This window comes from Cricetulus griseus, chromosome 2 (assembly GCF_003668045.3).
Source record: "Cricetulus griseus strain 17A/GY chromosome 2, alternate assembly CriGri-PICRH-1.0, whole genome shotgun sequence".
NCBI lineage: Eukaryota > Metazoa > Chordata > Mammalia > Rodentia > Cricetidae > Cricetulus > Cricetulus griseus.
The window spans coordinates 23998376-24021363 of NC_048595.1; the positions used below are offsets into that span (position 1 = coordinate 23998376).

Genomic DNA, 22988 nt, shown 5'->3' on the forward strand with positions numbered 1-22988 from the left:
GATCACTTTTGTTGGGAAGTAAACAGATTTCAAACAGGACAAAGTGGCAATTGGGGGTGCTAACAATGGCAGCTGGGAAGGTAGCCAGAGATGTGGCTTAGGCAATAGCACAGGCTTGCCAGGCAGCAGGTAACTGTCCATTCCTAATTATCCAGCCCAGGAGGAAGCAGATATTTGTCTGTGTATGTTCTGACCCAACATTTATCCGATGCCTGCTGTGTGATGGGCACCAAGCCAAGGGCTGGCTTCTTACAAACTGTGTAATGCCGAAAGTCCTAGAAGCCAGCACCACAGACTTTTCAGATGAGACAGGAGTGAAGTATGACTAACACTGGGGTTTGTTAGCCACCAATAGATCAAGCTGCCTTGTCTGGCTCAAGAAAGGCTGCACAGGAGCTAATGGCTACAAGGGTGCAGGCTCCTTAGGAATACACACATGTACTCCCCGTGACACCGCGTTAATCACCACGAATGGGATGGGCTTTAAAGACAGGTCCAGGATTTGACATCATCTTTTGTCTTGTAGTTCAGAATTCTTCAAAAATGCCACAACAGGGATACAAATTTTCAACATACTTTATTGACTCAGGAGCCAAACATGGCAGCATTTGGTCAGTTTTGAAGGCACCTCATTGAAAAATACATCACAGTGTTGTTGGGTGATCCCAGTCACAGGATTTGAGGACAAGAAGGACAATCTTTGGATGATTTAGCTTAAGACATTTTAAAGTTTTGTTTCCTTGTTCACTGTTGAGGGCTGAACCCAGGGCCTTGTAATGCTAGGCACATACATGCCACTGAACTACACTCCTAGGCCTTGTTCACTTACTGAAAAGGGCCCATGGATGAACAAAGGCAAAGTTGTAAGGACTAGTGTGTGCTGGGTGGCTGCTGAAGGCTTTGCTGCTACTGCAGGCGACTGTTAAGTGATAGGAAGTGTGGGATCTGTCTCCCCTTGCTCCCCACAATTCCAGTAAAAATGATTTGCTGAACCACTCCCCCAGGAGATCACATCCCCATCCCCTCCATACATGCAGACAGCACAGGGGGCCACCAGCAGCCCCCGCTCACATGATACATAGGCCCAGTTGACGGCTGCATTCTTGGTCTGGTGATCCATGAGCTTCTTACAAAGAAGCTGAGGTCTCTTAGAGCATTAGCTTTGTGGTCCAGAGTAAATGAAAACTTGATTGCTTAAAAAACAATACCGTAGCTCTTCATTTGCACCAATGCCCTCCAATCACAGTTTTGTTTTGTTTTGTTTAAATTAATATTTTTCCTTGCCTATACAAATTCCCATTTACGCACAAAAAAACAAAAAAACAAAACCCAAAAAAAACCTATCTAATTATAACACTGCCACTGTTCCAAATGCTTGTCTTGAGCCCCTCACCATCCTTCCCTCCCGTTACCACCCTTTTCCCTTCTGCCCAGCACCTAACAGCAGGGATCACGCGGCGGGGAGATGAGCAGGTGCAGTCTCGCCTGGCCTTCTTTTACTAGGCTGAAATAGAGAGGAAACAAGAAAGAACAAAATGGGTTTTTTAAAAAAACCAGGTAGATATCAGGGAAGGCTGGCATGCAACCAAACGCATTAAATACTGGACATTTCTCTGCCAGGTGAAAGCTCTCATGCCCGCTGAGGTTGCGACTGCAATCAAACACAGCAAAAATACAATCCGACTACCACCAAAGAGCATCTGTACCCCTATGGTTTTCCAGCTCTTACCTGAAGCTCAAATGTTACAGGTATTTGGTGTATGTACACACATGAATAAGTATATATGTATGTGTGTGTGTGTATATATACATGGACAGGTGGCAGATGTCTGTGCACATATCACATTCAATTAGCAACCACTCAGGGGCTTGTACTTAGAAACAAGTGCCTGCAGCTACTCTCAGTCAGGGAAAGTCAACTGTCAGATGGATGGAGCCACCCTCATTCTAAGAAAGACCTCATATTCTTGCAGGCCCAGCTGGTAGTTTTGGTTTCACTCTTCTCCCTTGCCCATTCCCAGCAGTCATGTGCTTTCCAGAAACACACAATGTCAGACTGGGTTTCTGTTAAGCGCAGAAAGAATTAATTTAAAGCCAAGGAAACAAGACAGGGCAGCAGCAGCAGACACTTAGAGGTTAAAGGGAAGCAAGATAGCCACATACCCACGGAGTTTCCATGTGGAGAGAGGACAAGCCTTCCAAAAGACAGTAGGAGAGCTCAGGCCAGATGGGGACTGAGGACATTAGAGCCAGCAGGTTACACCGAGGCAAGCACCATTATTTACTGGTCATGTCACTAACTTTCTAAAGGCTGTTCCAGAGGCTGAAGGCTTTGAGGTCTTGTCACAGCAGCCTATTATTCTATCTGTCACAAATCATCCAGAGACCAAAAGGCACAGCACAGACCACAGCACATTTGTAATAGTGGGAGCTAAGGTTACAAATAAAGCTTGTTTTGGTCACAGGTGGTCTTGTTTTTGGGTGATCTCTTCTTAGGCAGTCTGTGGCTAACCATCATGGAATATGGGGTACAGGATTACATTTGAAAGGGACACATTTGATTTGGGTTTTACATATCATGTTTGAATTTTTGATGGGAATGAATTCAAAAAGAGATTATCCCCTAATCATTGGTTCATCCCTAGAAAGAGGAAAACAAAAAACAAACCTACCTAACTGGGTCTATATCTGAGGAAGTAGATTTGGCTGCTCTCAGTTACCTGGCCCTAATGTTCAAAGACAATCTGAATCCCAAAGGACCTGGCTTAACTTTTTGTTGACAACTCATTGTTTAGATGGAAATCCCAAGTGGTCTCAACTTTAGAGCACTGTGATGTGGACCACCAAAATACTCCAACTGTGCCTGCTGTTCATGTGGGTGTCCTATCCTAGTAATTGCTGGAATCCTAGGTTTGTCTTTAAAATTCCATTTAAGGGGAAAAAATTACTTATCCTTGTGCATTCACTGACTTGTGGCTTTTGTTTCCTGTCAAGAATGTGTATCAGGAGCTGTGACACTGACTGACTTCATGTGACTTTAGACTTGGAACCAGCTGCTTGTTACGGGTAAGTAAAGCTTTGCACCTGGGGTGCCTAGCAGATAAATACTCAACAGTTCATTTTGGCCAAGAAAATAGAATTAACAGTATTAACAGTGTGGCTAATTTGTGTGTGTGTGTGTGTGTGTGTGTGTGTGTGTGTGTGTGTGTGTGTGTAGGGGGGAGTTACATCTACTACAGCATACCTTGCTCAAACAAACAAACAAACAAACAAATAAATAAATAATGAAGTGGGCATAGTGGGCCTTTAATCCCAGAACTCGGGAGGCAGAGACAGGCAGAGCTCTGAGTTTTCGGCCAGTTTGGCCGATATAGTGATTTCCAGGTCAGCTGGAGATATATAGAGATCATCTCAAAAAAAAAAAAAAAAAAAAAAAAGGGCCATAATGATATCTAATTCCTTGTATGCTAATTCTTAAAAATGATAAAAAGAAAAGTATGGTAAGAAAAGTAAACCGCTGGTAAAACAAATTAGCCCAAGATACAGAATGTAAGAGAGTGAGCAGACACACACAGATGAGTGCTGCACATACATAAGATACATCCAATAAGTGCTTTTTAATCAGTACATTAGAAGATGCCCTCACTGCCTGAGGGAGGAAGTGTTCCTGCCACCCGAGACATGCCCACCCATTCCTTTGACAGGGACAGAAAGAAGAAAGAAATTCCCTTTAGAACCCAACATTAGATAAACATAACCAAGTCTTTACATGTGGCTTTGGAGAAGGCTGCTAGGATGCTCGCAAACACAACATCAGGGGTCTGGCATGCATCGATGGCAGAGTGAATTCCCCGTTTCCTGTAGTACTCCACAAGTGGGGTGGTCTGCGTGTGGTAGGCCTCCAGGCGGATCTTCAAGGCCTTCTCATTGTCATCTGATCTTCGGATCAGGGGCTCTCCAGTGATCTGAAAATGAAAAAGAAGGAACGGTGGGACAGTCACGAGAGCTGTCCACTCTGCTGGGATGCTGGCTGATCCCATAGCCTGTTCACGCAGGAGGCCCTGGAAGCAGGCTGGGGGTCAGAAATAGGGATGCTTTTTGCCTATAGGTCTGTGTTTAGGCCACTCAACTTCTAACACAAGGCCTTCTAGAGCTGGAAGGAGAGGGAGGCCCTGGAAACTGGGAGAATACATCCCAATCTGCTGCATTAGCAACTGCAGTCTTAGCTGCTTAAATATTTAGCCTAATTAGTGAGCATCACCCACTAACATCATAAAAGCAGCAAGTGAAGTGAGAAAGGACTCCGGTAGAATTGTCAACTTTCTGAACCGTGGCCTCTATTTATAGACCTTGGACGACCTGTGTTTATCTCACACGACAAGGGGAGCCCAGGGAATATGCCCCTGTTGCCTACATGCTCTACAAAGACCATGTAGACTCTGTGACCATGGATGAGACCCCATGGCAGCAGTCACTGGGTACTCCAAGCACAGAGCATTCTGGAGCACAATGGTCAGCAAAGTTCTCTTCAGGCCACCTCCTGGCAACATTCTCCCGACAGGACAACTGCTTAGCTGGCCATGGTGCCAGGAATGGGCTGCTGTGACAGGGGATAAACATAAAGCCACCTGGAGATTCTGTCCAGATCTGTCACCAGCCATCTCATTTACAAAACAGTGACATATTTTTCTGGTTAAGTGATAGGAGGAAGGGAAAAACAAACAAACGTACGTCATCCTTCATGGGCTCCTTTGGAGGGTTGAACTCCTCATGGTACGACCGGCCACTATTGGGGTGAATCAACCTGCAAGACAGCAAGTGACTGTGAGTCAGGTTGCCTGGAAATAGCTCTGTACTCCAGGGGACTCTGGAAGGACAAGCAGAGGCAGAGAAGTCGAATGGAAGACTTTACTCAGCAGAGAACCCCGCCAACACCTCACACCTAGGAAAATAACTGGCTTTCCAGCAGAGGGCCAGCTATTGCTACCTCTTGTTTAGGAAAATAACTACATCGTCAATTATCCTGCCTATAGCAGAGGGTGTTTCCTGCTTTGCCCAAGCACAAAGAAAGCAGCTGGCAGACTGCCTAGTCCAGGCCTTAGGAGGCAGGACCCTGATGTTCAGCGCACAGCCATCTATTCTATTCACACCTATTTTCCTAGTTGAAACCAGATCTTATGCTGAATCCAGATGGTTACAAAGTGATGGATCACAATCTCTGCTACAAGCAACACTTACCAGAAATCAACAGCTCCAGCAAACACGGCAAGATTTGTACAAAGTGTTGGGGAACAGAAGATAGAAATTAACCCTGGTGTCTTCTGCTTTTTTTTTTTAAAGACAGGTCTTGGCATGTAGCCTCCAATGGACTTGAGCTTAAGCTACTCTGCACCACCCCCAAATGTCTTAGATCACAAGCATGTGTCTGCTTGTACTGTTTTCTAACCTAATTTGGTTATAAAGCAAACACATAAAAACACATTATGGATACGCAGACGATGATGCACACCTCTGTGACCACACAGATATAGGACAGTGTGAGCAAGGCTAGGCAATGTCCAAGCCACTGGGAAAAGAGACGTATTAGGCCAATCCTGAAGATGGGCACTGCAGTACGTGTCCATGGTCTCAGCTACCAGGGAAGCTAAGGGGGAGGAGCTGGTTACTTAGGCCCAGGATTTTGAGAAGAGTTTAGGTAACGGTCAGACTTTGTCTTAAAACATGGTGGCTCATGCCTGTAATCCCAGAACTTAAGGAAGCTGAGGTGAGAAGAGTCCCTTAATTCAAGGCTAGCCTGGGCTACATACTTGAGATCCTGTCTCAAAAAAAAAAAAAAGTTCTCTCTCTGTTACCGCAGTCAACCTCTCTCTTCTCTCTTACTCCCTGTTCTGCTCTGTTCTTCCATTTCTCTCTCTCCCCCCTCACTCTCCCGCTTTCTAGTAAACTGGTTAATGTGCTCTCTAAAAAAAAAACCAAAAACAAACAAACAAACAAACAAACAAACAACAACAAAAACCAAATGAACAAAATAAAGAAAATTATTAGGACTTTCCACCAAGTCTGATGACCTGAGTTCAATCTCTGGGGTCCACATGGTAGAGAGAACCGACTCTTTTGGTCTCCGCCTGTGAGCTGTAGCATGCATGTACATACCCCAAGACACACCATAAAAAACAGAATGCACACAGGGTCAGTAGTTAGGATCGTTTTCTGCTCTTGTAGAGGACTTGAGTTTACAGGGCACCCACACAGGGCAGCTCACAACCACCTGTGACTCCAGCTCCTGGAAATCAGACACCTTCTCATGTGTGGCCACCTGCACTTATGTGCACACAACCACACACATTATTACAATTAAAAAAAAAATCAATCAGCTGGGCAGTGGTAGTGCAGGCCTTTAGTCATAGCACTTGGGAGGCAAAGGCAGAAGGAACTCTGAATTTGAGACCAGCCTGGTCTACAGGGCAAGTTCCAGGAGAGCCTGGGCTACACAGAGAAATCCCGTCTTGAAAAATAACAAAACAAAACAATGAACTCAAGAAAAGAGGAACCTAGAAACTCCAGAGGAGGGGGCAGGCCATACTTTGCATAGCCACCATTGCCGGCTTGAGTTGTGTACTTTCTTTTTTGTTGTTGTGTGGGTCTTTTTGTTTGGCTTTTGAGACAAGGTCTCTCTATGTGGCTCTGGCTGTCCTGTAACTTGCTATGGAAACCAGGCTAGCCTTGAACTCAGGATGACCCACCAACCTCCACCTCCTGGGAGCAGGGATTAAAGGTGTACAGCGCCACCACTCCTGGCAAATAGTACTTTCTTCATTTCCCCCTCTGGTAGCTTGTCTCCTCTGAAAGTCTGTCCAATCAGAGCTTCTGACCACCTTTTGGCTTTTTGTGTCCTGTTCCTTCTGCGGGAGCAATGACTCTTTTAGGCCTTACCATTGCTCAGAGGTTGGGGAAATTTTGCCCATCATATGGGAGATTATATTTATACTATTGAAGTCCTATCCTACTGAAGACAAGACAGCCCATTTACACTATATAAGGTGGTAAAGTGCTAACGGCAAGGTAACAGCACAGAAAATCAGTTATAGTGAAGAATAAGTTAGCTTGTGACAGCAACTACTTATGAAGAAGTTAGATCTTCTATTATTTGAGTCCTGAAAAACTTTCTCTGGTGTATCCATTCAGAAACAGCATCCAGTAGGAGGCCCATGGAGAGGGAGAGCAGTGGCCACTGGCTACAGCCTCAGCACCTCTGGAAAGGACTAAGTACAAAAAAATCACCGTATGCATTTCTTTATCTTCTGGAGAACAGGGGGGCATCTAGCATAACAGCAAGAAATAAACTCTCTCCTCTCCATATCCCTAGGCTATCACTCAAAAACCCAGATTCCCTCAGCCCTCTGATTATACACAATGTTATTCTGTTACCATTCAGAAACATTGTTTTTAAGAACACAAGGCATGGGGGCTGGAGAGATGGCTCAGAGGTTAAGAGCACTGGCTGCTCTTCCAGAGGTCCTGAGTTCAATTCCCAGCAACCACATGGTGGCTCACAACCATCCGTAATGAGATCTGGTGCCCTCTTCTGGTGTGCAGATATACATGGAAGCAGAATGTTGTATACATAATAAATAAAATCTTAAAAAAAATTATATATATAAAAAAAAGAACACAAGGCATATACCTCCAAAGAAAGAAAGCCTGATCTCTAAGTTCTCAAGACAGTTGCGACTAGACAAGGGACAACCAAAACAGTCCCAGGAGCCCCTGGGCCTGGTGGCAGTGACTAGGGCTAGACTTCTATGTCACTGCTACTTGTAAGGACACTTTAGAGCAGTGGTTCTCAGCCCTCCTACCACTGTGACCCTTTAATACAGTTCCTCATGCTGTGGTGAACCCCAACCATAACATGATTTTTGTTGCTACTTCATAATTTTGCTACTGTTATGAATTATAATGAAATATCTGTGTTTTCTGCTGGTCTTAGGCAAACCCTATGAAAGGGTTGTTCCACCTGAGACCACAGGTTGAGAACTGCTGCTTTAGACCCTTGTTTTTTCATCCACAAAAGGGATATTCTACTGGACTCGGGGAAGTGACACCAGGGAGCCAACTGATAAATTAGCTTACGAGAGTGACAACAGGAAACATGACAAAGAACTCAGACCATAATGAACAAATACTCAAGAAACAAAATACGTGACAGTCATTAGAACTGAGGTAACAGTTAGTTCAAGACTGCTATGGAGCCGAGCATTGGTGGCGCACGCCTTTAGTCCCAGCACTCGGGAGGCAGAGACAGGAAGATCTCTGTGAGTTCGAGGCCAGCCCGCTCTTCAGAGCGAGTGCCAGTACAGCCTCCAAAGCCACACAGAGAAACCCTGTCTTGAAAAACAAACAAACAAACAAACAAAGACTGCTATGGTGAGATCTTTAAGTTCCCAGTTCCTGCCTTACCCTCTTCCACCCATCAGGAAGGCAGAGTAGGAGGCAGAAAGCAAGTTTCAGGTACTAGTCCTACCACACACCTGCTGAGTGAACCTGGACAGACTCCTCACTCCCTGTGAGGCAGAGTCTTCTTAGGAGGAGCCACACTAAACCAAATCATTTCTAAACGGACAGGCTTCCCACCCGTCCTCCCTCAGCTGCCTGTTCTGAGATCCTTACGTTGCTCCCTAGTCAGTAAGAGGTCTCTTATCATTTCATGTGAATATGAGCAGGCTCCCAGACTGGGCCCCTATCTGCCACCACCCCCACCCCCAACTTACTGTTAGCACCAAGGCAATATTTTCAGAATGCAGTTTTTGTACCAATACCCAGTGGCTCCGATCATGCAATAACTCCTAACTTCTGTCAAGCGCACTCTTCTTGGCGTCTTTCCCAATGTCACTCATTTGCCCTGCAGCTTCCAAAGCATAGCCCACTGTGGGCCAACTCGTCTAGCACAGCCCCGGCCTGAGCCCCTCTCCTAACAACACTCATTCCTGCTTCCGCTCCCTCATTCACCGCCACACTGATGGCATACCTCTCCTAGGCAGCCTTTCATCTAGCCCCGGGCTCTTTTTTTTCCTACTGCAGTGAATGGTCAGAATCACCCAAATTTCAGACATGACTCTTTGAGATCAAAACAGACATCACTGTACTATTCTCTTAGCATTTGTCATAGCCTTCAGCCCTGGGGTGTGGTTTGATGTAGGAGCAGGTACCCAATATGCTGACCTCATCAAGTTAAAGACCTCCAGTGTCACTGGTCCTGTTACTGCCTGCTTTGTACCTCAAGGATACCAAACCTAGGGATGTTCCTTACTGTCAACCCTACTGCTTCTTGGTCTACATCAATTTTGTCTAATTCATGTCCAAAGGGACTATAAAGAAACACAAGTCTCTGTTGTGGAGAAGCCTATGAAATAACTGGAAACATAAAAAAAGGTAAACTTGAAAAGAAAATTAATGTAAAGTAGGTTTGAATGTACCCTACAGAGCCTTACAGGATACCACATCTCACACTGTTATCTATTCATTTTCTTCCTAATTAAATATAATATTTACATACCCTTTTAACAGTGGCACCATCAACTAGAAGAAACACAATTGCATACCAAGAAGGGACTAAAGAATGGTTTATGGAATACTGTGAAGTACCACACAACAGCCCAAACTAATGATCATGAATGTCAAAGACAGCAAGCTTACAACCTTCCAGAGGGTCATGAAAATGACAAAGACATAAACAGCTACATTACTTATAAGCAATTCAGTATACCAGGTTCCTTTACTAGCCTCCAAGGGTGCATTCAGCCTGTTATTAATGGGCTGACACAAGGGGCTTGTACAATTTGGGAGTAGTGCTCATGCCTTTGTTTTCATGAGGTCCCCAATTCAGGCTCTCAGAAGATATGTGGGTGGCTTTGAAGAACTCCAGGGTACACACTGATCAGGTCATCAAGAACATCTGTGCTTGCCTACAGAGTAAGAAACATATGATTGAGGCCCAGGACAGGGCCAAGTTCAAGTTCCCAGGCCACCAAAAGATCTACATCTCAAAGTGGGCCTTTATCAAGTTTAATTCAAATGAATTAGAAGGTATGATATCTGAGAAGCAGCCCATCTCTGATGATTGTACCCTGGACAAGCAGCAGGCCCTGCACTCCCGAGAGCTTCAACTGTGCTGTAGCGTGCTCTAATGATGCTCATCAACAATCTCCCCCTCCCTCCAGACACAATAAAGAAAATTACAAGGGTTCTCGTAGTGGTGCTGAGACAGGAAGCAGATACAGAGAAATGGAGTAGAGAGACACCACAGCAGGAAGCAGTAAGGAATTCTTAACAAACTTGTTCACTTGACACTATTTCAGAGAAATAAGTAAGAAAAACAAGCTGTACTATGAACCAAATTTCTTTCATTAAAAAAAAGGGGGCGGGGGAATGGCCCAGTGGTTAAGAGAATAGGATGCTCTTGCAAAGGACCTGGGTGCATTTCCAAGCACCCACAAAGCAGCTCACACTGTAACTGCAGCCCAGGGGAATCTGATGCCATCTCCTGACCTCCATTGGCCAAGCAAGCAAGCAATGCATACACTGAAAAACAAACAAACAAACAAACAACAACAACAAAAAACAATTCAGGCATGGGGTGGGGGGTGGTGAGAGCGCGGCAGTGTTGTGCAGTTTTAATTCCAGCATTTGGGAGGCAAAGGCAGGCCGGATCTCCGTGAGTTAGAAGCCAGCCTGGTCTACAGAGCTAGTTCCAGGACAGCCAGGGCTGTTACACAGAAAAACCCTGTTTCAAAAAACAAAACAATACACAACAAACACAAAGCAAAGAAAAAGGGAGAGGAGGGCTGGAGGAATGACTCTGGTTAAGAGCACTGGCTGCTCTTCAAGAGGATCTGAGTTCGATTCCTAGCAAACACATGGTGGTTCATAACCATCTGTAACTCCAGAGGTAGGAGAAGACAGGAGCAAAATAGTATTTTCTGGGAGCAGTAAGAACCACTGTATTCCTGAACTCACAGCACAAGAGCAACTAGTCAACATTCTAGGACGGGCCCATGAAACCCCTACTCCTAACTGAGGAGCTATGAAAGTCAGTGTTCTTTAAGGGTATGGCCCCGCTCCAGTGGATGACCCCATATCCATAAATAATATAAGCAACACAAATTGGACTTGAGGGGCATTATTAAAAGGGGAAGAAGGGCCTGGTGGTGGTGGCGCACGCCTTTGAACCCAACACTCGGGAGGTAGAAGTAGGTGGATCTCTGTGAGTTTGAGGCCAGCTTGGTCTTCAAAGAGAGTTCCAGGATTAGCCTCCAAACCTACAGAGAAACCCTGTTTCCAAAAACCACAAAAAACCAAAAACAAACAAACAAACAAAAAACCCAAAAAACAAAAAACAAAAAAAAAGGGAAGAAGGTTTATAAGGCAAGATGGGGTGGATCTGGGAGGAACGGGATTATTTATGATCAAACATATTGTATTAAATTCACAAAGAATTCATTAAAAACATAATACCAAACAATAATAAAAGAAAAAAGCAACATGCCTAGATGGAGATGTTGTTTGACTCTGAATCCTTTGCTTTTGTCTCCATGTCCCCACCCATGTTACCACATCAGTGGACATCGATATACAAGATCAAAACATCTCCAAATGGCACCAAGCTTCTGCCCTACAAGGCTCTGGGGAAGCATTAGGGCTGGCTCTTTGGGCACACCTACCTTCCAGTGATCCTCCGGATCAGCAGGGAGTCTGGAATGCTGAATTCAATCACCGAATCAAGCTTCTCTTTCCTCTTCTCCATGAGGTCATCAAGCTGCAAAAGATTGTGGGACCCACCAAAGCTCAATCAGCCTTCTGCTTGACAAGCTCGTCTCCTTCAAAGTAATTCATATAAAAGGCCAGCACCTGCCTTCACACAACAACGACGCAAACACTACCTACCATTTCAGCCTGCCTCACAGTCCGAGGGAAGCCATCTAGAAGAAAGCCGTTTCTGCATGAAGGACTCTCCAAATTCTTCTCAATGAGCTCCACGACCATTTCATCACTCACCTACAAGAAAAGAGCTTTGGGTTCAAATCTGTCAACTAGGTGATATATTCCAAATACAAGCTCCAAGGTTGCTTGGTGTCAGTATGTCTGAGCCTGTATTGAACTATTGTGAAAGGAATGTGTTAGAGCAAAGCTACGCACCTTACAGAGGCAGAGAGACAGTGAACAGGCATGCATACTCACTCAAGCAAGGTGGCCAAGCAAGTAAAAGTGTGTTCCACTCATGTCTGGTTACCTAGAGTTCAGTGCTGAGCCCAAGTAAAGGTAAAAGATGAGAAGTGGTAGCTCCAAGCATGTACCACGGTATGTGTGCCCTCCCTCCCCATCATGCATACACAGTAAAACATTTAATACAGCTTTGGAGATCAGGCCTTCAATACATGGACTTCAAGGGGGAAGGGTACATTTAACACCCAAACCATAATGGAGGCACCCCACTTTTCCTCTGCTTCTGCTTCTGTGGAGTCAAGCTGACTTGCTGTTTAGAGACCAACCTTGCACTGCAACTGAGCTTAGACAGTATTTCCTTCTTGGTTTCTCTTAGGGATTTATCAAGGTGGTGCAAAGCTGACCAGTACAGACTCCATCTGTAACACTCACTTCCATAATTCTCCAGTGCCCAGACAGGTTCCTCCCCTTGAAACTCTAATATGTTCCAATAAACTGGGTAAGGGAAGTGGGATCCATAGCCCAGCAAGACAGCTCCATGTCTTAGGTCCTATGGGCCTCTTCTGCCAGTAGCTGTTTAACCATCACATAACAGCTTTTCAGCAACAAGCTGTCCTCAAGATGATGAGGGTCCATGGCAGAGACATCACCCGAGAACTGGGATAGTAGTTTGACTAGAAAGTAGGGATGTACCAATTATCCTTGATTCACAAATTCATTAGACTAACAATATCACAATTGATATGTTGGCTTGATTATTTATCTGGGCTATCTAAGATAAGAAAAAAAATTGCACTGAATTGGCAATATTGGATCAGAAATGAGGAACCGAAAAACTACCACAATGTAGTCTAAGCCTCTCCAAAAAGATCCCACCAAGTATCTTTCCCAGCATTAAAATATCTTTTCTTTAAAGAGAGAAAAGTTCCCACCTATATTATAGTAAAGGCTGTCTATCTTACCAGCTAAAACTTTTATCTTCAGAACCAGTTATGAAGTTATGGACAAAGTATAAACTCTGCAACTGATTGAAGGCTTGGAGATAAGCAATCTCATTGCCACATCCCAGTTTTCTCTCACTCAGACTTTTCTGCCAAAACCCAAAGTCCAAAATGTCTACCTTTCTGGTTTGATTCATGGCCTCACTGACATAAAGGGAAAGCTAAAGAGGACTGTATGGACAGACAGGTTGTGGTACCACCCAATACTGCTCTAGTATCTGCAGGCCTAACATGAGCTAACCTGGGGATAAAAACAAAGTTCAGATTTCAGCCAAGCAACAGATAGAGACACAGACAGGGATCAGAGAAACCACTTGTGGTTGTCCATGCCTACAATTTCAACACTCGGGAGGCCAGCCTGGGACACCTGTGCCAGGCCAACCAGATAATCATGGCAAATCTTGCTTCAAAAACAAAAACAGAGGTGATGCGATGGCTCAATGGGTAGCAGTGCTTGCCATCAAAGCCTGACAACCTGAACTAGAACTCAGGACCCACATGGTGGAAGAAGACAGCTGACTTCCAAAAGTTGTCTTCTGACCTCCCCATGAATGCTATGGCAGGCAAATGCACATACTGACAGAATATAATTTAGAAAATTAAAAACAAGAACAAAACAAAGGATCAGGGGAACTCCAATATGGCTCACGGGTCTAGCACTTGCCTACTGTGTTCAAGAACAAAATGACTTCTGAAAGTATAAGCAGAAGTCAGGTTCTAGAATAAATATTAGATCTTGCCCTAAGCAAAGATTCAGTCAATTCACTGTATTAGTCAAATCAAGCCAACTGGCTCAATACATAGGATTACTTTCCCACAACTACCAAGTAACTCCCTTGTTAGAAATACAGAGGACTGGGCAGGAGAGATGGCTCAGCGGTTAAAAGCTAGGCTCACAATCAAAAACATAAGAAATACAGAGCTGTGAGCCACAAAAGAGCTTTAAAACATTTCTGTGGTCTCCCGAATCATCTTTTGCATACATCCTAGAGTCTTTCTTATCCTAGGAACAGCACTTTCATTTTGTTATATTTAATTTGGGTGAATTACATAAAGTATTATAAAGCATCTTCAAGAATAATGTGAACACATGAGAAGGGCTGGAGGAAAGGAAGGGAATGGGGAGTGATATAATTATATATAGATACACATGTGTGAGTACATATATACTGTGTGTTTCTTTGTTTTGAAAGGTCTCACTGTATAGTCCTGGCTGACCTGAAACTCAAATTCAGAGACCCGCCTGCTTGCTTCTCAGTAATGGGATTAAAGGTGTGTGCGTCTGGCTGGTGCACGTACAAACACACCCATAACCCCAAAATTTAAAAAAAATTATTATTTAATGTTTATGCATGTTTTATGTATGTTTATGCACCATGAGCATGCCTGGTGCCTGCTGAGGTCAGAAGAAGGTGCTGGATCTCAGAGAACTGGAGTTACAGATAGTTATGAGCTACTGGGTGGGTGTTGATAATGGAATGTAGGTCTCCTGAAAGAGCAGTAAGTGCTTTTAACTACTGAGCCATCTCTCCAGTCCTTATAATTTTACTTTAATTAAAAAAAAAAAAAGAAAAAAGAAAACCATGAAGAGGGCTAGCAAGATGGTTTTATTAAAAAAGTGCCTGCCCCCACACACAAAGTAATAAAATTATACAAATAAATTGTGATGAGGGGACTGGAGAGATGGCTCAGAGGTTAAGAGCACTGACTGCTCTTCAAGGGGTCCTGAGTTTAATCCCCAGCAACCACATGGTGGCTCACAACCATCTGGTTGTGAGATCTGGTGCCCTCTTCTGGCCTGCATGGATATATGCAGACAGAACACTGTATATATAATAAATAAATCTTTAAAAAAATAAATTGTGATGAAATAATAATAATATATTCAGAATAAACCAAATAATGTGCTCTGTTCAAAGTTCCTACTACCTGCCAGTCTGTTAGAAACATCTCCACAAAGGACTACCTCAGAAGTCTTTCTAGGGTGGTAGAAATGTTATGTTTGCATTGGCTGTTGAAGGCTTCAAGAGTGTCTACAATGAATAAGGAAGGAAATGTTTAATGAAGTCAAAACCAAGTAGCCACATGCAGCTGGGGGCCACCTTTCTGGACACAGCAGCACTCACAGGTGTAACCAAACCTACCAGTTTCCCAGCATCCATCGTGGCCTTCAGCTTTTTCCCCAGCTCAGAACCTGAAGCTACCATGGCTCTCAGCATGTCCCCAGTGGCCAAATGGCAGACACAGAAGTTTTCAGCCAATCTGGGTGCCTGTGGAGGCAAAGACAAAAACCAAGAAGGAGTTAACACTGTAAGCCCTGAGAATGAACCTGGCCCTTACTGGCTGTGTGAGCTTAGCCAAATGTCTACTTCTTTGGTTGTAACAGGAATGCATCGTACCTTGTTTTATAATGTAAAGCAGTTACAGGGTTATTGTAAGAATCGTATGAATACATAATATTGCATGTAAAGTACTGGGAATATACTTAGCACTCAGGAAGCTATTATAAATGGTATGCTGTGGCCACTAGGCCTGGCAGCTGGGGCAGGCAAGGCAGACCTGCTGCAGTATCTTGGCTAAATTGTTCACTCACAGAGCCAGAGCAGTCTCCACATCTGTTTAACATGAAGCACACGATCCACTCAGAAAGTGGCTGTGATGCGTAATAACACACGCAGGCTGAGCATTTCTGCAGTGGTCACCTGGAGACCAGTTCTAGGAGGTGTTCTGGTGGGTTTAGTGAGAGGGTTTTACTATGTAGCTCAGTCTGGCCTCATGATCGCCATCCCCAGCCTCCTAAGGGGCTAGGATTACAGACAGGTGTCTGCCACCACTGGCTCAACTTTTGGCTAAGAGTGTGGGCTCAAGTCAACCCCCAGTACCTCAATCCTCACTGTATGGCTGGAGGAGCTGCTTCTCCTTTCTAGGTTTGAAACCTCTAAGTAAAACGTCAATAATACCATCTCACTGAGCCCATAAGGACGCTATACAGACCCGACACATGCAAAGTGCAGCACATAGATCCTCTGTGAGCATTAGCTGTTATAGCAACCTCTGCCCTAGCTCTGTTTACTCAGATGGGAAGGAAATATTCATTCATGCCTCTTCCATGAACCCTGGAGCCAAGGAAACAGAGCAATAGGAGACACAGATCCCAAAGCTCACAGACTGTGCTGGACTAGACAGGTCCCCTATCACCACGTTTAGCTTTTCCCACAACCACATCAAACAAATGTGCATCTCAGAGTCTGGTGGACTTTAAATGGAAAAAGGTTAGGATACTCCAATATTGGTTCTGTATTCACAGATGCTCAGCTTTCTGTTGAGTTATTTCAGAAGATAAGTAACTGGGATCCCTGTTTAAATTAGTTCACTGGGTGTGCTCTTGGGCACAAAACAAAAATGATGGGGCTCAATGCAGGAAATTCTGGTTTGTGATTCACAGACTGATTCCACTGAGGTGAAGAAATCACTTCATAGGGAGGTGGGACCCAGTGAGAAAGTGTTAAGGATTGGACACCGGAAAAATGAAGGCCAGCAACCAATGACAATGGAAAGCTGGCTGCACTGTGGGTGGACACACCCCCAGGGATCAGAGCTCCCCACCAATCTACCCCTCGTTTCTTAAAGTTAATTTGAGTGGACAAATCATAGAAGCTGGGGTCAAAACTCCCGAGAAAAGCTGTACTGGGCACTCAAGTATTCAGCTATTACTATTATCTTGTAGTGGTGGGCTGCTCACACTCCTTTCCAGCGACTGACTCTACAACTGCATGAAGAACACACCAGCAGGGAAGATGTGGCCAGGTGTGAGACTCTGCCTTTGCTTCCTGCTGGTCCTGGGGGAGATACTATAGACTATGAAGAATATGGATGGGTTCAAATCTTGTCTAAGGCACTCAACTACTGTGTGATATGTGGCTGGGGGGGGGGGGAGTTCGGCTGGACTGGAAAAGCACTTGCTCTGTAAGGACAATGGCCTTAGCTTTATCTCCAGAAACCATGTTTTAAAAAAAGCTGGGTAGAGTGAGGTGATTCATGCTAATGAGCCCAGCCAGCACTGGGGAGGCGGAGACAGACAGATGCCTGAACTCACTGGCCCCTAGTCTAAACTACCTGATGAGCACTAGGCCAGTGAGATATCCTGCCTTAAAAAAAAAAAAAGAAAAAGAAAAGAAAAGGGTGCCCACTGAGTCATCTCCCAGCCCAGAAATTTACTTCAGCCATGCAGACATAAATCATGTAATATGGAATTATACAGGTACAAGAGGAAGTGGTGAGAAGAAAATAAACATCACTGAGCAGGTCCTAGGCATGACCAGGTCAGGAGTGTGGTCAGCTGCTAACAGGGACCAGGCATTCTATGCCTTTGTGTGTGTGTGTGTGTGTGTGTGTGTGTGTGTGTCCATGAAGGGATCACCCAGAGCAGAAATGCAATCAGCTACAAGTGACTCCTGATACTGGAACAGAGGCCCACTGCTATCAGAAAAATGAGTTGTAATTTATTGCTTTTTAAATTCCATAACTAAAAACATTCCATAGTCAACCCATTAAGCACATCACTGGGTAAGCAAATAGGGGATGGAAAGTTTTTCTCTACACACAAACTAAGAACCAGCTGTGGTGCAAGCTTGGAGTCTCACACTTCGGTTGAAGCAGGGCCACTGTTGAGTTTCAGGCCAGCCTGGGCTACCTGCTGAAACCCTGTCTCAAAAAAACAAGAGGGAGGGAGTGCAGGGAAAGAGAAGAAAAAGAGATATTTCAGCCAAGGAATGGCACAGGAGTTACATAATCAGAAGACACCATTTTACCATCAATAATTAATTACTAGACTTAGGCAACTGACAGCAGCTGTTCCAAACCCGTCGGAAACAAACAATATATTGAAAGTGTCTGACTGAAGGACAGAACGTGACTGCACCTGGGTAGCCAGGCCGAGAAACAGAATCTGATAAAGTGGATGCAGCAAACTAAATATCTGCAGGAAATGGAAGAGAGGAGGATGTTAAACACACTCAAGGAATATGAATCGAAAACTCCTAGAAAGGGGACAATATTCTCGGGACAAGCTAGTTTCTTCTACACATAAGCGTGGGAAACTATAGCATAAAAAAAGAGGAACAGATGGCTCAGCAGGTAAATACACCAAGCCTGAGGACTTGAGCTCAATTCCAGGGACCCATACAGTAGAAGGAGACAAATGACTCTGAAAGTTGTCCTCTGACTCCACATGTACACTCATAGACACCCCCTCTCCCCACACACACAATGGGTAATCTTTTTTTTAAAGATGAAAAAAAAAAAAAGCCTCAAAATTACCACGTGTGAGACTGATAGAAATTTGGACATTAACTATTGAAATCTGTTAAATCTTTAGGGGATACTGTACTTATGTATTTTTAAAATTTGTTTTAGAGATTCTAAAATATATTAGAAAAATGTTATGGTGCCTGGAGCTGCTTTACCATAATTTGCAGGGAGAACGGATGGGGAGGCAATGGCTGCCATCAGCTGCCGGTTACTGGAGCTCATGGCATCACTCCTTTGCTTCTTGTGGTACTGAGGAGTGAACACAGCGAGGTAAATGAACTACTAGCAACACATTCCCAGCCCTGTTGTTCTGAGGCAAGGAGGATGCCTAGGCTGACATCATTCTTAGCCCAGGCAGGACTTGTTGTTTCAGCCTCCCTCACAGCTGAGATTACAGGCTTTCACCTGTACCCTTATGTGTATTTAAAACTTACAGTGACAAGTTTGGGTGTGTGGGGTGAATGCTCCAGGCTGCCAATTTGCAGTCTCTGTGTAAACTTTTGTTCAATGCTATAAAGCTACAACCACCAATAATTTTATGGTTCCCGATACGGAAAGGGAGGAGGATGGAGGTTAAGTGATCGTTGTATATTTTCTGAAGCCCTAGTTCTTTGTTTTGTGATATTGTTTTTGGACACGGTCTCACTCACCAGGCCAGCCTCAAACTTTAGCCAGGCTTCAAACTTGGCCTTAAGTCTCTGGGATTACACAGGTATGAGCTGCCACTCAAGTGGCTTTCTTTCCCCTTCCTTCCTTCCCTTCTTTCTTCCTTCCTTTCTTTCTCTCTCTCTCTCTCTCTTTTTTTTTTTTTTGAGACAGGTTTTTCTTAGCCCTGGCTGTACTGGAACTCACTATGTGGACCTTGAACTGGCCTTGAACTCACAGAGAGCTGCCTGCTTCTCCCTCCTGAATGCTGGGATTAAAGGCATGCAACCATTAGGAACTCAGCTTTAAAGCCAAACTTTTAATCACTTTGAAAAGCCTTCTCGAACCAACTCCCACCATTCTCCTATCTCCTTCAACCAGCTCATCAGTGAAATGTCCTACAAACCCGAATAAATCAGCCTGGCAATAAACTACATCAGAGAGGGGCGCAGAGAGAGGTGCTCCCGACGAGTCAGCATTCACTGCGCACCTGCAATGTGTCACCCCAGAAACTGGGAATGTATGGGTGAGCCCAACAGAAAGACTTGTTAGTTTTTCATTTTCCAGGTGAAGTTAACAAGTTACACAGCTCACTAGACTATAAAGCCCAACTCAGCCCTGCACGAGTCCTCCCATTTCACTATTCAAACAGTCAACTTCAATATAAACTAAAAATAAAAAAAAAAAGTCACATACGAGCCGTTCTGTCCATTCTCAGTAACTAGCAGTAGAAGCTGTCCACATCCAAGATTAAACACTCTTAAGACTTCGGATTACCTAATAACTGAGAGTGATAGCAACAGAAATAAAGAGATGTCAACATCACTGAATACAGGCAGTGGTGGAACCTCAAAAAAAAAAGGACCTGGAAGCTGACAGCGAGAGAAGGTTCGAGACCTACAACCCAGAGGCAGAGGTAACGTGAAATGAACTAAGCCTTCGAGACCTCCTTTCTCCTGGTCCATCTCCAGCAATTCCATCAAGTGTCAGGTGATGCACTGGGTGTCACGGGGGTCCCAACAGTGAGCAAGATGACCATCTGCTGGCCAGAACTTTGAGAACTTGGCAAACGGGACAGTTGACATGGCTGAGCAGGTAAAAGTAGCTTGCCATCAAGTCTGATGACCTCAGTTGGATCTCTGGGCTCCTCCAGCAAGTTGTCCTCTGACCTCCACATATGCACCATGGCATGCATGGTTATCTTTAAAAAATAACAATAAACTCAGTAGTGCTAGCAAGCCTGAGAACAGAACAGTGCCTATTTGCTTGAGAACCCTGACTTGAAAGAATTCCCTCTTTAGAGGTTAAAGATCAGCAAGGTCCCACCGCAGGGACGCAGGGGTGAGAAATGGGAGGGGGATGTTACACACTGGGCAAGAAAGTGGCATCATGCGAGCTTCCAAATCCTAAGTGAGATCATAAATCCCATCCCTGACCTATGGCCCAGATGCCAAGTGAGGCCCTGCAGTGGGGCAGAAGGCAACTCCAATCCTCTGGAGGTAAACGACTCCATGAAACCGATTTCACTGACTTTGGAAAGCCACTGGATCTCTGGGCCTGTTGTCCTACCTGTTGACCCAGTCAGTATGTTATCGTCCCAAAGATCGCTCAACTCATATTAAGAGTTATCTTGTGCTGCCCATGATCACTCCTTGAGCCACTCACAACCCGCATGGCTCCCGCGGGTTATAAGCCCGACCAACATACCCACCTCCAGCTTTCGGGCGAACTGGAAGGGTTTTCTCCCATCCCCCTAACACCGGTGCCTCTTACAGATCCTGCCTCACTCTTGGCAGCACGCCGCGATCAGCACACGCCAGCTCCCACTCTGCCCCACGTGTTGGACAGACTTCCTTACCCCTAGTTATTAATCATTAAAAATAAAAAGTTCTACCGCCTTGTGTGTGGAGATCGTCCCTGACTCGGGACAATGCGCTCCCAACTCGGAGGGCGTCCTGGCCACAAAGCTTTTCGTTACTCAGGCCTGTGATCCGGGGCTTCAGTCGTGGGGATCGAACTATACCATTCACGATTTTCAGCTAACAGCCCCTGGATCCCCTTAGCCTGGGTTCCCCCAGGAACCCCGACCGCACCTCAGCCTCGTCCTCCGGCTGGGACCGTCCCCTCAACACCGCGCCACGGCCCGAGAGCCCGCGAGGGTCCGCAGGCCAGGGCTTACTGGCCAGCTCCCGAGCGGGAAAGCAGCTTCCGGCTCCCCGACCGCCCTGACCTTGTAGCTCCGCGGGATCCGCCGCCGAGCGTGGAGCGGACACTCACCTGGGTCCCCTTGCCAGCCCCGGGCGGCCCCAGCAGCACCGCCCGGATACCCTTCCGACTCTCGGGTTCGGGAGCCAGCGAGCTGGGAGCCATGTCTGCCAAAGTCTCACTCCGCCAGCCGCCAGCACACCCCACCGCACGGTGCCTCTAGCGCTTCCAGGCCAGCGCACAGACCACTCCGGGCTCGCACTGGCCGCTCGCCGCGTCCGTCAGCCCTCTACGCCCGCCCCCGAGCCTGACGGATGCTTGTGTACACCAATCGTACCACGAACTTGAGGGTTCCAGTTTCTGATTGGGCAGAATAGTTGAGGGAGGGAGGAAGAGGTGGGCCAGCCTGGGAAGAGTGAGGCGGAGAGCGCGTGGAGTGGGAGGGAAGAAAGGAAGCCCCGAGCCGCAGGAAAGTTCCAGTTTGGCGTTTGACAGTTAATGACTTCAGAGGCTCTGTTTTGAGTCCTGTGAAATTGCCTGTGGGAGTGTAAGTGGGGAAAATCACTCTTAGAAAACAAATTGGCAACAAGGCTTCTCATACCCTTTGGGCCAATAATTCCACTTCCAGGAATTAAAAGGACCTAACCCAGGAGTATGTGATGATTTTCTAACAAAGATGTTGATCGCCTTATTATAACATCCCCAGAGCTCAACACTGAAAAGTAAATAGCTCAAATGTCCAACAGTAAGATTGGTTAAATAAATTACAACAAATTTATATTCTGGGACCCCCCCCAGCACTGTTTAATCATAAGGCCAAATTGCCCACCCATACAAAATCGCAGCAGTTATAAGAAAGCCCAGTTTAGTTTGACCCTTTCAAGTGCAGACTTGTGGAGTGTGGTTAGGGGAACATCTCCCCTAAAAGCCGTCCCTGTAAAAAGTAGTTCAATGAATTCTACAATAACCTGGTGTGTAGACTTTAGCTATTTGGGAGGATCACACTTAAAGCTTGTCTAGGCTACATGGTGAATTCAAGTCCAGCCTGGGCAATTTCATGAGACCTTGTCTCAAAATGAAAAGGAAGAGGCCTGGGGCTGTAGTACAGACAGAGGGGTTTCTGGGCTCACTCCCCAGGACTTTGGACTGCAAACAAAATAACACACACACACACACACACACACACACACACACACACACACACACACACCAAAATCACCCTGGCTGAAGTCAGGTAAAAAGGGTTTTTATGCAGAGAGATGAGTCTGTTTTTGACAAGGAAATGTCTCCAACTTTTTGCTGTGTCAAAGTTTCATCCTGTCCCAAAGGACCCTTTCTCAACCTTCTGTGCAAATGTGATTAGGAAACCATTGCTTCCCCACAGACACAAAGCAACCAATTTCTATATCCTAGTGGTAAATTTGCTGCCTCTTTGGCCACTTTAATTCCTGGACTGCAACAGGCTGGCTAGACAGCTCAGCTAATAAAGACATTTACCACCAAAGCCTAAGGACCAGCGTTTGAGTCCAAAGACCCTAAAAATGGAAGGAGAGAACCAACTCCCATAGATTGTCCTCTGACTTCCACATGTGTGCCGTGGCACATGTA

General features: G+C 45.3%; 1 protein-coding gene and 1 long non-coding RNA gene across 3 annotated transcripts in view; one reads left to right on the forward strand and one right to left on the reverse strand.

Moving 5' to 3' along the window:
- The window catches only part of LOC103163719, a 53156-nt gene extending 41021 nt beyond the window's left edge, over positions 1-12135 (forward strand). The window contains exons 8-10 of the long non-coding RNA XR_004768160.1: positions 1621-1749; positions 2995-3066; positions 11616-12135. This is a non-coding gene — a long non-coding RNA (uncharacterized LOC103163719). The remainder of the gene's footprint in view (positions 1-1620; positions 1750-2994; positions 3067-11615) is intronic.
- Positions 559-21631, reverse strand: Ak2 (adenylate kinase 2). Of its 2 annotated transcripts, XM_027399360.2 has the most exons (7): positions 21453-21629; positions 15365-15490; positions 11941-12051; positions 11718-11812; positions 4732-4804; positions 3770-3965; positions 559-1504 (listed from the first exon to the last, which is right to left on the reverse strand). In XM_027399360.2, the coding sequence occupies exons 1-7, from the start codon at positions 21543-21545 to the stop codon at positions 1500-1502; spliced, it is 699 nt and encodes a 232-aa protein (XP_027255161.1). In that variant the 5' UTR covers positions 21546-21629; the 3' UTR covers positions 559-1499. The 2 variants fall into 2 exon arrangements, with proteins under 2 accessions (XP_027255161.1, XP_027255160.1); XM_027399359.2 differs by lacking the exon at positions 559-1504 and having other exon boundaries at positions 3594-3965; positions 21453-21631.
- Positions 21632-22988: the final 1357 nt, after the last annotated feature.

Bases quoted from the DNA above. Each gene is read 5' to 3' on its own strand.
- Ak2 (XM_027399359.2), bottom strand. From the start codon at position 21,545: ATGGCTCCCAGCTCGCTGGCTCCCGAACCCGAGAGTCGGAAGGGTATC. The intron at 11,813-11,940 runs GTAGGTAGTGTT...AATCTTTTGCAG, and splicing joins CTGTGAGGCAGGCTGAAATG to CTTGATGACCTCATGGAGAA. The intron at 3,966-4,731 runs GTACGTTTGTTT...TTTCATTTTCAG, and splicing joins AGGAGCCCATGAAGGATGAC to ATCACTGGAGAGCCCCTGAT.